The 12105-nt window shown below is 51.3% G+C and overlaps 1 protein-coding gene across 2 annotated transcripts in view; it reads left to right on the forward strand.

Annotated features, from left to right (window-relative positions):
• Positions 1-12105, forward strand: part of TOX2 (TOX high mobility group box family member 2) — a 153935-nt gene that overhangs the window by 125213 nt on the left and 16617 nt on the right. For both annotated transcript variants that reach the window (XM_040080068.2, XM_040080067.2), the window contains exons 4-5: positions 4124-4363; positions 8646-8873. In XM_040080068.2, coding sequence (XP_039936002.1) covers positions 4124-4363; positions 8646-8873 — 468 coding nt within the window. The remainder of the gene's footprint in view (positions 1-4123; positions 4364-8645; positions 8874-12105) is intronic.

A 12105-nucleotide genomic window follows, 5' to 3' on the forward strand; every position in this document is an offset into this window, starting at 1 on the left:
AAGGGTGGGACCTTCCTGAAGGCTGCAGTTGGGAGTTAGGATTTAGCAGGAGGCCATTCCACGGCACAGCCATCCCTGCCAGACCCTGGACCTGAGCCCCAGCTCTGCTGGCGGGGGCTGTACCCCATACTGCTGGAAAGAGCTGCTTTTACATTAGAATTTTGGAGAACAGTTCAGTTAAAGCTGGGCTTGACACATTTGAAACATTGTCTGTGTTAGGAGAGCACCCCAGTCCTCCACCAGACTCTTCCTCATGGCGTTTGTCACTCACTGAATTCCCCTTCTCCCCAGAAACAGGGAATGTGGACCATGTGCTATTTTTCAGCCTGTTTTTCTCTCCTTCTCTGGATTAGCTGGAGCGTTTATGGGCCCGATATGCATATTCATTAAAAGAATTGAAATATTGTGGAAAAAAAAGAAGCTGTCTTTGAGTTAGCACAGCCTTTGGGAATCTGCTAAGTAAGATGCACTTAATTACTTTAGCTATGACTACATCACATTGCACTCTGGGTTTCCTCTGAGATGCAAAACATCTTTCCAGCACAGGCTGCAAAGCCATCCTGAGCCTTTTGCAGCACCTCGTGGTGAGCTTGCTGTGCTGAATTCCCGGGATGGAGAGGGGATCTCACCTGGCTCCCGCAGCCTCTGCTCCTGGCAAAGGAGCTGATCACATTTGGAGGGTGGTTATTCAATTCCACGTGTGTTCCCGTCGGGTTCTGTGGGTCTGCTGAGTGCTTTGGGGCAGGGAAAGGCGTGGGACAGCCCCACTGAGCCCAGGGCTGGGACTGCATCCCCCAGGACCAGGTTGTTTTCTCTCACACGGGGAACGTTGCTTTCATTACCTCCTTTCACTTTATTTTGCCATCATCACAATTTCATTCATCATTTACTTGCCTAATTAGGCCATTTGCTGCAGGGAATCATCTCAAAATCCTGCTCCTGGGTCTCTCTTTCCTTGGGTCATTTTTGGGGGGGGTGTCACCTGATTCAGGTGCCCCTGAAATATCTCAGTGTCAGCAGGATCCCGCAGTGGGAAGCAGGAATAACCCTTTCCCTGGCTTGAGTGAAAGCCATCCTCACCCTCAATCCTTAAGAAGCTCCAGTGCTGCACATGAACAGCTCACCTTCATTTTCACCTAAATATTTTACAGCTGGAAAACTGAAGTGGATTTTCCACCTCTCCTGGAGACACCAGGAGCCGTCACCAGGAGTGATGGGGAGGTGGCAGCCTGGCGTGTTGCTTCCAAAATTGCATTTAGAAATAAAGAAAGGGAAGTGGAGAGAAATGCAGTGAGTGCCAAATGGTGGGGTCAGCAGGGTGCATGTGAGGAGCTGTGCATGTCCTGCAGAACCTCCTGGAGTGAGGGAGAAGAGATGGAGATGTGGGAAAGGGAGAGAGGAACCAGCAGCATTCAACAAAACCCACTTTTTTATCACGCAATTGTAGAATGCTTTGGGTTGGGTGGGACCTTTAAAGCCCATCCACAGCCACCCCCTGCCATGGCAGGGACATCTTCCACTGTCCCAGGCTGCTCCAAGCCCTGTCCAACCTGGCCTCAGACACTTCCAGGGATCCAGGGACAGCCACAGCTTCTTTGTGCCAGTGTTTTACCACCTCCATTGTGAAAAACTTCTGCCTTATATCCAACCTGAATCAACCCTCCTTCAGTTTAAAACCATTCTCCCTTGTCCTATCACCACAGGCCCTTTAATGATGTAAAGAAATTGGGAGGAGGCATCTGGGCTAAGATATCCTTGGAGAAGAATGTCCCAGGGAAAAAAAAATCTGTGTTTCTGCTACTTGAAAGGGTTCTGTGATGGGGTTGTATGAGCATGGGGCTTCTGGAGGGGTTCTTGGAGCCAGGCTCAGGTTCCTGGCTTTTTCTACAAATTTTCAGAGGCATTTACAGCGTGTGGCCCATATCCATAATTGCACTCCTGGACTTGTTCTGCTCTGATGCATAAATAACACGCACTGTAAAGAAAAAGTGCATGATTACATATTTAATGGATAAACGGAGCCGTTGTGGTCCATTGGCCACATAATAAAAGTTTCAAAAAAAATTGTCTTAATACAGCATTTCCTCAGGAGACTACCGTGGCTGAAACGTGAGCAAGCTATTTTAAATTTCAGAATTTTTTTAAGCCACATCTCATAGCCTTCCCCGTTTTTCCAACACCCGCCTTCTAAACTTTCCCTTCATTTAAATTTAAAATAAGGACAATAAATTATTCTTTTCCTTAGCAGCTGGCAGATCTCCTCCAACATGAAAGGTCTGGATTAAACTGACAAAACCCAAGACAAATGTACTTTTTTTGGCTGGACTTTGGGAATGGCTGGCTGCTCAGCAGATGGGTGCTGTGTCACACCTTGCAAGGTCCCTGTCACGGCCTGTCTCACCCAGGTCATTCCCACGACTTTTGTAAATTCAGTTTAAATGTGAAAATTGCCTGTCTGGTGCCCCTTGTGCTGCCCAAGCCTGGTGTCCATCCCCATGGCTGGACAGTGTCCTTATGTCCAGGACAGGTCAGAGCTCTGCAGTGAAACACATAATAAGGTTTCAAGGGCACATCATAAGGTTTTAAGGGCACACAAAGCTTGCCACAGTTAATCTCTATGCCCTAACCAAAGCACAGCTAAGCTCTGTGCCCCTTTGCCCCAAAGCAAAGCCAGCCCTGCTGCCTCCTTGACACCACCAAAGCCAAGGGCAGCAATTCAGTGTGGCCCCTGAGTCAGCCTCAGTCAGACTCGTGCTGCTGAAGTGCAGGAATATATTTAATTCCTTTGAGTTAAATCCCTTCACTTCACAATTAATGCAGAAAAAGGGCAGATCCAGGGAAAGCTGTTCCCCTGACACTGCTTCTCTGCTGCTGGAGAGTCCAAAGGAGAGCAGAACATTCTGTGTGGTGTAAAGCTCTTGATTCCTGACCTGCAGCAGTAAATCTGGGTCTGTGTTTGGATTTATGTCCTCTGAAGCCTATAGAACACTCACAGGTCTTCCCTGGGTTTCCTTCTGCGTGTGCTGCTGATGGAGTTGGCAAAGGTCCCCTGGTAATGAGAGATTGCACCTCAGTGGGCAGATCAGGAGCTCAGGTCTTTAAACTCGTGTTAGCATTAATCAGATTAATGTAAAAGGGAAAAAGTCTGGCAAATGTTTCAGACAGGGTGTGCCTCCCTCCCACTCCATGACTGGACAAGGCTGTGCAGGAGCCAAGCTCTGCTGGATCATCAAGGATGGATCCTGGGGGAAAATGGAGTTTCAGGGAAAATTACTCAAACTGGAAATGGGGTCTTGAGACAGAAAACAGCAGGGTTTGTCCTCATCTCATCTCATCTCATCTCATCTCATCTCATCTCATCTCATCTCATCTCATCATCTCATCTCTTATTTACTTCTTGATGTAGAGGGGCTGGACCTGCTGGAACGGGTCCAGAGGATGCCATGAAAATGCTCCAAAAGCTGGAGCCCCTCTGCTCTGGAGCCAGGCTGGGAGAGCTGGGGGTGTTCATCTGGAGAGGAGAAGGCTCTGAGGAAACATGAGAGCCCCTTCCAGTGCCTAAAGGAGCTCCAGGAGAGCTGGAGAGAGACTGGGGTCAAGAGCCTGCAGTGACAGGACAAGGGGGAATGGTTTTGTTACAGAAGGGTAGGTTTAGATGGGATACTGGGAAGAAATTTTTCCCTGTGAGGGAGGTGAGCCCCTGGCCCAGAGAAGCTGTGGCTGCCTCTGGAAGTGTCCAAGGCCAGGTTGGATGAGGCTTGGAGGAGCTTCCCTCCTCCTGGTGATTTCACCATAAATTGCTCGTTTGTGGACCTTTTTTCAGCCCCCTGAGAGGTGCCAGCCACCAGCAGTCCCTGAGGCAGTCAGGGGCACCTTCTGGGCACACAGCCCCGCACACAGAGCTGATTTAGCACCTCTCTGTTTGGCTCACGGGCACAGACACGGCTGCACGGTGCTCGGCTCTTGCCTCGTTCGGAAGCGAGCTCAAGGAAGACCTTGCCAGCCGTGCCGAACAACTTAAACAATAAATCAGTCTTAAAGTGATTTGGCAGTGTGGCAAACAAACAAACAAACGAACAAACGAGTGGATTTCGCAGTGACAAGTGATCTCCTCCTCACTCAGATCCAGGAGATGGTGCACTCGGACGCCGCGTCCTACGAGTCCAACCGCCAAGTGCCGCTGCTCAACCGGCCCGGCATGCTGGGCGGCCCCATGGGCGCCCTCAGCCAGTCCCAGCTCATCTCCCAGATGGGCATCCGGAGCGGGGTCACCCACGGCTCCCCCTCGCCCCCGGGAAGCAAGTCTGCCACCCCATCTCCCTCCAGTTCCACGCAGGAAGAGGAGACCGAGTCGCATTACAAGGTAGGCGCGCTCGCGCCGGGTTCCACGCGGAGTGGTGCTTTGCGGGGAGGGATAAATTGGGCTCAATAAAACCACAGGCTCCTGGTCTTATTTTTCCATTGGTAATGGGAGGCTTTCCCAAGGATGAGGGCACCGTTCCCAGCCTAGGGTGAGGTCCAGCACGGCAGGCTGGCACTCGCACAGCCGGAGTTGTTCCTCTGCCTCCACGTTTTGCCAGGTCCATCAGGCTACAGGATTTCCTGGGATGATGATTGTGATGAGCAAAGCAGCTTCAGGGCTAAGAGTCTGCAAATGCTTGGAGCTAAATTAGATTTCTGGTGGTGGGTAGAGGAGACTGAAACAGGGAAGGAAAATAACTCGTGGTGGGATTTAACTGAGCTCATCGGACATGGCTTGCTAAGGAAAACAAACAGGCGTTTAAAGGGTCTTCGGCCTTTTAATTCACCAGGGTGGTGTTTGAAGTAGTCAGCAGTGTGCCAAATGGCCTCTACAGCCCACACAACTGCTGCTGAGTGTGGCACCAGCAAACCCAAGGAATTCCTGGGGGTTTGGGAACATCTTGGTTGTCCATGTCTCTCCAAATGCCCCAGCAAAGCCAAACCACACGTGCCATGTTCCAGGAATCTATGGCTGTTATGTACTGAGGGCAAACTGCAGCTATCACAGCGCCTCTGAGCCTGCAGGTGAATTGCTGGACTCCCTGGGGACTTTTTATTAAAGCCTTCCATGGAAAATCTCCTGGAAGGGGCTGACCCAAGGCACTGGTATTGTAACCTTGTCCCACCCAAATGGACTGCTGTGACAGGGTTTGAATGTATAACCAGAGCAGCAAACAGTGCAAGGGCTGGAAAACTGGGAAAATGCTAGGACTGAGCAACCTTTCCCTCTTCATGGAAACCCAGGAAAATGGATTCCCATCAATCCTGTAGGTTTTCATCCATTGGCAGATTTCACTTCAGACGGGGACATTTCAAAGCAGAGTGCTCATGTGAGTGGAAACACAGCTTCAGTGGATAAAACTGTAAAAAGAAGGGATTCTCAAGGTTAAAAACAAAAGGAATTTTTCAAACTCTGTGATTCCATGTCCAGGGGACACTGTGGGAAGGGTTGTGCTGCTGGATCCCACAGCCTGCCATCTCCCAAAGCCTGTGTCACAAAGCTCCGAGCAATGACCTGGGAGCTGAAATCTTTCATGTCAGGAGAAAATGAGCTTCAGTTTAGTGACACACCAGGTTCTGTCTCTCTGCCCCCACCAGCATCACCCAGCTTTCCTGTCAGCCACCCAGGAGCCCCTGAGCAGGACACAGCTTTGGGGTTGGATCTTCCATTTTCTTGAGCCAGTGGTGCCCATGGGGTGGGAAGAGTTTGGAGATGTCCAGATGATGACACCTTGCAGAGATTAGAATTTTTCCTAATCCTTAAGACAATCCCTCTCATTCTTCTGTCCTGTAAACCTCCCAAACAGGTGGGAGCGATGTGTTTGCTGGGGGAGGAGATGCTGAGTGTGAGGAAAGCAGCAGACCCACGTTGTGGCCTGCAGGTTTCTGTTTGTTTTCTCTGTCTGCACAGCTGCTGCCTTCACCCATCAGTCACTTTTTCATGTGACCATTAAGGGCTTTTGTGCAATAAGTCATCAAAAGGACATCTAATGAGCAGAAATTAATCTTGTGAGCGAGAAGGTCACAGGTTAAAGAAATGAGTCTGATGCCAGCAGGTCCTTCAGGTCCTCTGAGCTGGGAGCTTGTGTATTTCAGAGGTCTCTGAGCCTCACGGGTGTATTTACCAGCTTCGTAGCTTGGGGGGTGGGTGCACTGGGATGGGAGGGACAGGTGGGTACAGCCCAAATCCCAGCTGGATTAGCTGGATTCCAGCTCTCCACAGTTATTAAAATCACAGTGTCCATGACGTTTCAGCTCCTCCTGGGTTCAACATCTAAGAAGGCACCAAATTTCTGGGATCACATTCCACAGTCCCCATCTGCCACCCAACAGACCTTCTGCTGCCTCTCCAGGGCAGCTCCAGTGCCAGTGGCCACCATGGGCAGGTGGCCATGCTCTTCATCCCCCTGCCCGAGCCTCCCTGGCCCCTTTGGCCGTGGGGATGGCCCCTGGGGGTGCAGATGCTCTGGGGCAGTGAAGCACTGGCTCACTGGGGGTTGACTTTAGCCATGAATGGCGTTCAGGCTGAACAAGACTCTTCTGAGGTCCAAGCCCAGGCTGTTGTCTCATCCCATGTGTGTCACACCTGGAAAACCCCATGAAAACCGAATCCTGATCTGCTCTGCTCCCTGCTGCTGTGTTCCTTAAATCCCCCATGCTCTTTGGTGCTGCCTGAGCTGTAAATCCAGCTGGGGATGCGCTGCTGCTGTTCCAGCTCCTTGGCTTGGTGGGTGGCTGTGTGGGAGCAGGTTGCCCACGGCACTCCACTGAATCAAATGGGATCACAGTTAGTTAAAATGCCATCTCACTTACTAATGGGCTGGAGCCCTGTCATGCATTTTTTTTCCTCCTAATAAGCTGCCCTTTCACCTCCAGGCCTCCCATTCAAGCCCAATTGGGCAATTTTAAATTAAATGCAATTTTTGTGGTCTCTCTGCTCATTCACTAATGGTCACTGTCTGTTTGACAAATGTCACTGCGCTGATACAGAAATTAATGACCAGTCAAGAGCTGCAGAGCGGAGAACAGCAACGCCGCTGCCCTTTTCCTCCCCGCGCCTGGCCTGTACCAGCTGAAGGGAAGCCTCTTAAATCCTGGCACTGCCAAGAACATGCTCAAACTGGCAAGTCCATCAGGAGAAGAAGCTGTTTGTCCCCAGCTCAGCTGGAGGCACAGTTGTCACAAGATCTTGGTGTTCTGAGCTGTCTATTTCCGAGTAACTCGACAACCTGTGCAGTTGATGGCAGTGCCTTGAGCTCGGGGCCTGCAGGTGGAGGGGCTGGTGTCCTGTTTGCCCTCAAGGATGCAGAGATCCAGCCAGTGCTTTCATTTTCTTCCATTTGGTGTATTTAGGTTTTCCTTCCCCATAAAATAAGGGTAATGGTGCTTCCCTGTAGTGCAAGCTTCCACCCGCCACAGTTAATGCATTGAAAGCTTTGATGAGTATCCAGGTGTTCTCCAGGGGTCTTTTCCTTTGCACATCCTCCCATGGAGCCTTCTGCTGTCCCCTGTATTCATAGACCCATAGAATATCATCAGTTGGACCCCCAGGATCACCCATTCCAGCCCCTGGCCCTGCACAGACACCCCAAAATCCCACCCTGGGCATCCCTGGCAGCGCTGTCCAAAGGCTCCTGGAGCTCTGGCAGCCTCGGGGCCGTGCCCATTCCCTGGGGAGCCTGGGCAGTGCCAGCACCCTCTGGGGAAGGAACTTTCCCTAACACACTGCGCAGGGCATCCCAAGGGAGACTGAGACACCATCTTCTTTCCACGCTGCCTTCAGTGGAAGCAACCCTGTTTCCAGCCTTGCTGTTTCACTTCCCAGCCCAGTGGCAGCATCCCAAAGGCCAGCTCCTGTTCCCTGTGTCCTGCTCCCCTGAGTTCCAACACCCACTGGGCACTGAGTGTGGACACAGCCATTCCTGGTCATCCAGCTGCACCCAGATCAGTTGGAAGAGTGAACAGCACAGGCAAAGCATTTAATTCGTGTGATTAAAACAGTTCAGTTCCTGGATATTTTTCTGGATAGGGGTACATATATGTCAGCAGGGTGGAGCAAGTTTTGGATGGCCCTGGTGTGATGTTTAATGTGGTGCTGGGGTTGCTTGGTCAGTGCTCACAACCTTCTGGAATGGGGAGGTGAGGGAAGGCAGGAGCAGCTTGCAAAGGGGACTTACGGGGATGGAAGTCAGAAACCACGTGAAAGCCAAGTTTGGGACATTCCTGGACTGCTAAAGAGATCTAGCTGGGAAGCAAGGCATTTGGAGAGGTTCCTGAAGAGGATCAAGGAGTGAGTGAACTGGGGAGGATGGTGGGGAAGGAGAGTGATGACTGAGGACTGGAAAAGCCCCAGATTTGAAGTGGGGACAAAGGGATGAACCCAAACTATGAGCTGGTCTGAAAGGAGGCACCAAAGCAGGCTCAGGCACCCACCAGCAGTTTGTGCATTGATCCAAGAGGCTCCTGGGGGACAAAGAGACCCCCAGGGCTGCTGCCCCCTCTCCATGCTGGGACATCTCCACTCCCTTTCCCTGTCCCTCCTCCTTGGCTCAGTAGCTGTAGCAGGGGTGTGTGTATCAGATCACTCCCAGCTGGCTGCTAAGGTTCATCTCTTGGTTTTGCAGGCTACTGGAGAGAAAAGACCCTCAACAGACCTGGGCAAAAAGCCCAAAAGCCAAAAGAAGAAGAAAAAGAAGGACCCCAATGAGCCTCAGAAGCCCGTGTCAGCCTACGCCCTGTTTTTCAGAGACACACAAGCGGCCATCAAAGGGCAAAACCCCAACGCCACCTTCGGGGACGTATCAAAAATCGTGGCGTCAATGTGGGACAGTCTGGGAGAAGAACAAAAGCAGGTGAGTTATTGGGTTGTTTGCTTTTCTCTTTCAGCTGTTGAAATGTGAATTTCCACGGTGCAGGGCATCTCCCCAGGCATGTTCAGGGCATGGCCAGGGGCTTCCACAGGCTCAAGTGCAGGACCACAGGCTGCTTTTAGGAGCAGCGCTGAGGTGCCCACTGTGCAAAATTGCTGTTGTTGCATGGGGAAGAGCAAATTTTTATGACAATTATTCTTGATAAGCTCGTACTCTGCCCCGCCGTCGGTGGCCTTTCCCTGATGTGGGGTTTTACAGCTTGAGATGGGAGATGGGTTTGTATTTGCTTATTTACTGACAAGGAGTGACAGCCAACCGGCTAAACACTATTAACTCCCTGCGCTGCCGGCTTCAAATCCAGCGTTCAGGCTTTAAAAGCTTCAGAAGGAGATGTCTGAAGTGGCCTCACAGAGGAAACCTTGCTGCCCCAAAGCTGTCAGCCACTTTCCGTCTGCTTCACGTGGAGAATTCCACGTCCTGCTTTCCCTCTTTGCTTGCTGCTGAGTCAGTTACAAAAGCCTGTAATTGCTTGTTGCCTATTGAGAGAACCCCAGGGAACACTTCCCGGAGCAAGGATGGCTTTTTATCAGGCAGAGCGAGATCTGGCACGGTGTGTGATGTGTCCTGGACCCAAACAGGCTTTAGCTGGGACCACTTCTCCTGGAGCCCGGCCACAGCTCCAGCTGGGCATCCATGGCCAGCTCTGGAAGCAGCTTTGCATGGGGAGAGAGCAGGGAGGGAAAAAACCATGTAACTGCTAGTTATGTTGGGAAATAACTTTGATTTCCACCCCACATTGAGTCAGGAGGAAGAGCAGAGGATCTTCAGGGATGAAAGCCCTTTTGCTGCTCCCTTTTCTCTTTTTTGGATGGATCGGTGTAGGACGGTGCGGGCAGAAATTCCTCATCCGAAGAGGGGAGGAAGGTCAGGAGGGTGGGAAGATGCAGGATAGGGGCTGGGTTTGTGCTGTTGGTTCAGGAGTGTGGAAAAGCTTTATGTCTCCTCTTTCTCCTGCTTGCAGCAGCATCTCAGTCTGCGCCTCCTTCACAGCCCGTTACAAATATTGCCACGGTTCGGGCTCGCAGTGGAAGCGCTGCCGCGACCCTGGCTCAGCGCGGTGCGAACGCCCGGCTCTTAATTAACAGCAGGGATTAAACCAGCCCGTTTATCTTCCCTGCTAACTCTCCCTCCTCCTTCTCTTTCATGAGCTCGCAGCAGCCTCGCCGTCTCTTTACACACGCTTTCTAAGTGGCTCCATTTCTCCCTCTGTAATTGATTTAATTAAGTCATTTGTTCCTTGTCTGAACGCTTAAATATTAACTTCCTGGCTTTGTCTCCAGCTGGATACTTCTCTCCCACAGCAGTTCCCCCCCTGCCCGGGACTGTGGCTGGAGGAACACAATTTCTCTTTGGCTCTGGGACCCTGTGGCTGGTTTGTGTGATGTGGCACGTTCACTCTGGAAGTGTCTGGCTGGAGGAGAGTTTATTTAGCCCCTGTTTGCTTTCCTCTGCCAACATCCCTGGTGAAGCCTTTTTTTAGATTCACAAGGCAACGCAATGGAAAGGGAAAAAGGAAAAGAAAATTTTCAAATGCCTTTAATATGTGAAAACAAGTGCCTGGGCTGTCCTGTAGGTGTTTCCTGCCCAGGGCTGCAGGAAAAGGTGCACACTTTCCCTGAGAAGGCAGGCAGGCATTCCAGGTGCTCCCCTGGCACATCTGGAGAGGGATGGTGTCCAGCAGCACAGCCAGGCATCACTGGCCAAAATCCTGCTGCAGCCTGGGAGTCCAGCCTGCCACGTGTCTGCAGCAGGCTGTGGGTCAGCCCATCAGCAGCAGGATTGTGCTCTGGGAAGGGGTGGAAAAGCTGGAGAAGGGAAGTGTTTCATCAGGGACACTGCTCTTAGCTTTGTGAACAACAGTGGCTTCCAGTCCTCACTGCAAAAAGCAGTGCAGAGGAAAATCTGGGGAAAAGCCAGCACAGAGGTGGCACAGCAGGCAAGCAAGAGCCAAATTTGGGTATTTTGGCTCAATTACGACCAAGGTTTTAGTTAGAGAACACTTCCCCTCTTCCTGGCTTGAGAAAGGGTGGATTTGAGGCTGTAGGATCTGCTCTGGAGCTGATCCCACACTTGGACCCCAGAGGTGCAGCCCCCAGCCCCCCCATGTTACTAAGCAGTTCTTTACATCCCTGAATTCCTGCTCCAGAGAAAGTTTACAAACCTTATCCTGTGCCCTCCAGTGGGCCCAGCACGGGCCCATCCTGGGGGTGTTTTAGTTCCCACCTTGTGGGAAAGCTGCAGGCAGGGAACAGCCAGGGAGGGGTTCCAGGGAAGCTGGTCCACAACCCCAGGGCATTTTGTGGTTCCCCCACATGTGAGCAGCCCCTGACACGTTCCTGCTGTGCCTGCCCTGTGCCCACCCATGCTGCACACAGGGGTGCACAGAGGTGGGGTGCCCCCCCTGCCAGTGCCAAAGGGCTGAGGGAAGCCCAGTGCTGGTGTCCTGTAGCCATGCCAGGCAGTGCCTCGGGCTGGGAAGGGTCCTGTGCCCCTCCCAGAGCCCCAACCCCTCTCCACAGACACCTCCTGGAGCATTTCTGCTGGCAGCAGTGACATGCCAGCCCTTTGCCAGGTAGCCCTGGCCAGCATGCAGAGGGTTAATCCTCTGCCATTTGTGCTGCTAATGATTATATGCACTGTAATATCAAAGCTGGAGCTATTTATTTGCCATTGAGCAGGTGCTGCTGCTCCCACAAAGCAAATTTGCTTTCTCCTCCTGATGAAACAAGGAAAATAAAGGTTGCTCACGTCCCATTTCAGATATGTTTTTTTTTTTTCCCTGTGCACCAGCTGAAAGACAAACACAGAAAGGGAACCAGAATGCATATTATGCAAGAAACCATATAATCTAGCAGCATCTTTGATTTGGCTGCTGCTGTCACAGACATGCATTTCACTGAGAGGCTTTTTTCTCCCCCCTTTCTTTTGTTCTTACTGGTTTATCATTTGTGGCTTTGTCATTTTGTTCCTTCTTCTTCTCTTCTCAGCCTCTTCACAATGAATCTTCATTTTCCCTCTGACACACTTGTATCTAAATTTCCTTATTTCCTGCCTTTTTTTATTTATATCTGTTGCCTGGTGATTTGATCATGCTGTGGAATACAGGATTAGCAATCTCCGTGTCCTTGGGTGCTGCTCAAGGACACCTGTTCAG

This window comes from Hirundo rustica, chromosome 16, assembly GCF_015227805.2.
Source record: "Hirundo rustica isolate bHirRus1 chromosome 16, bHirRus1.pri.v3, whole genome shotgun sequence".
NCBI lineage: Eukaryota > Metazoa > Chordata > Aves > Passeriformes > Hirundinidae > Hirundo > Hirundo rustica.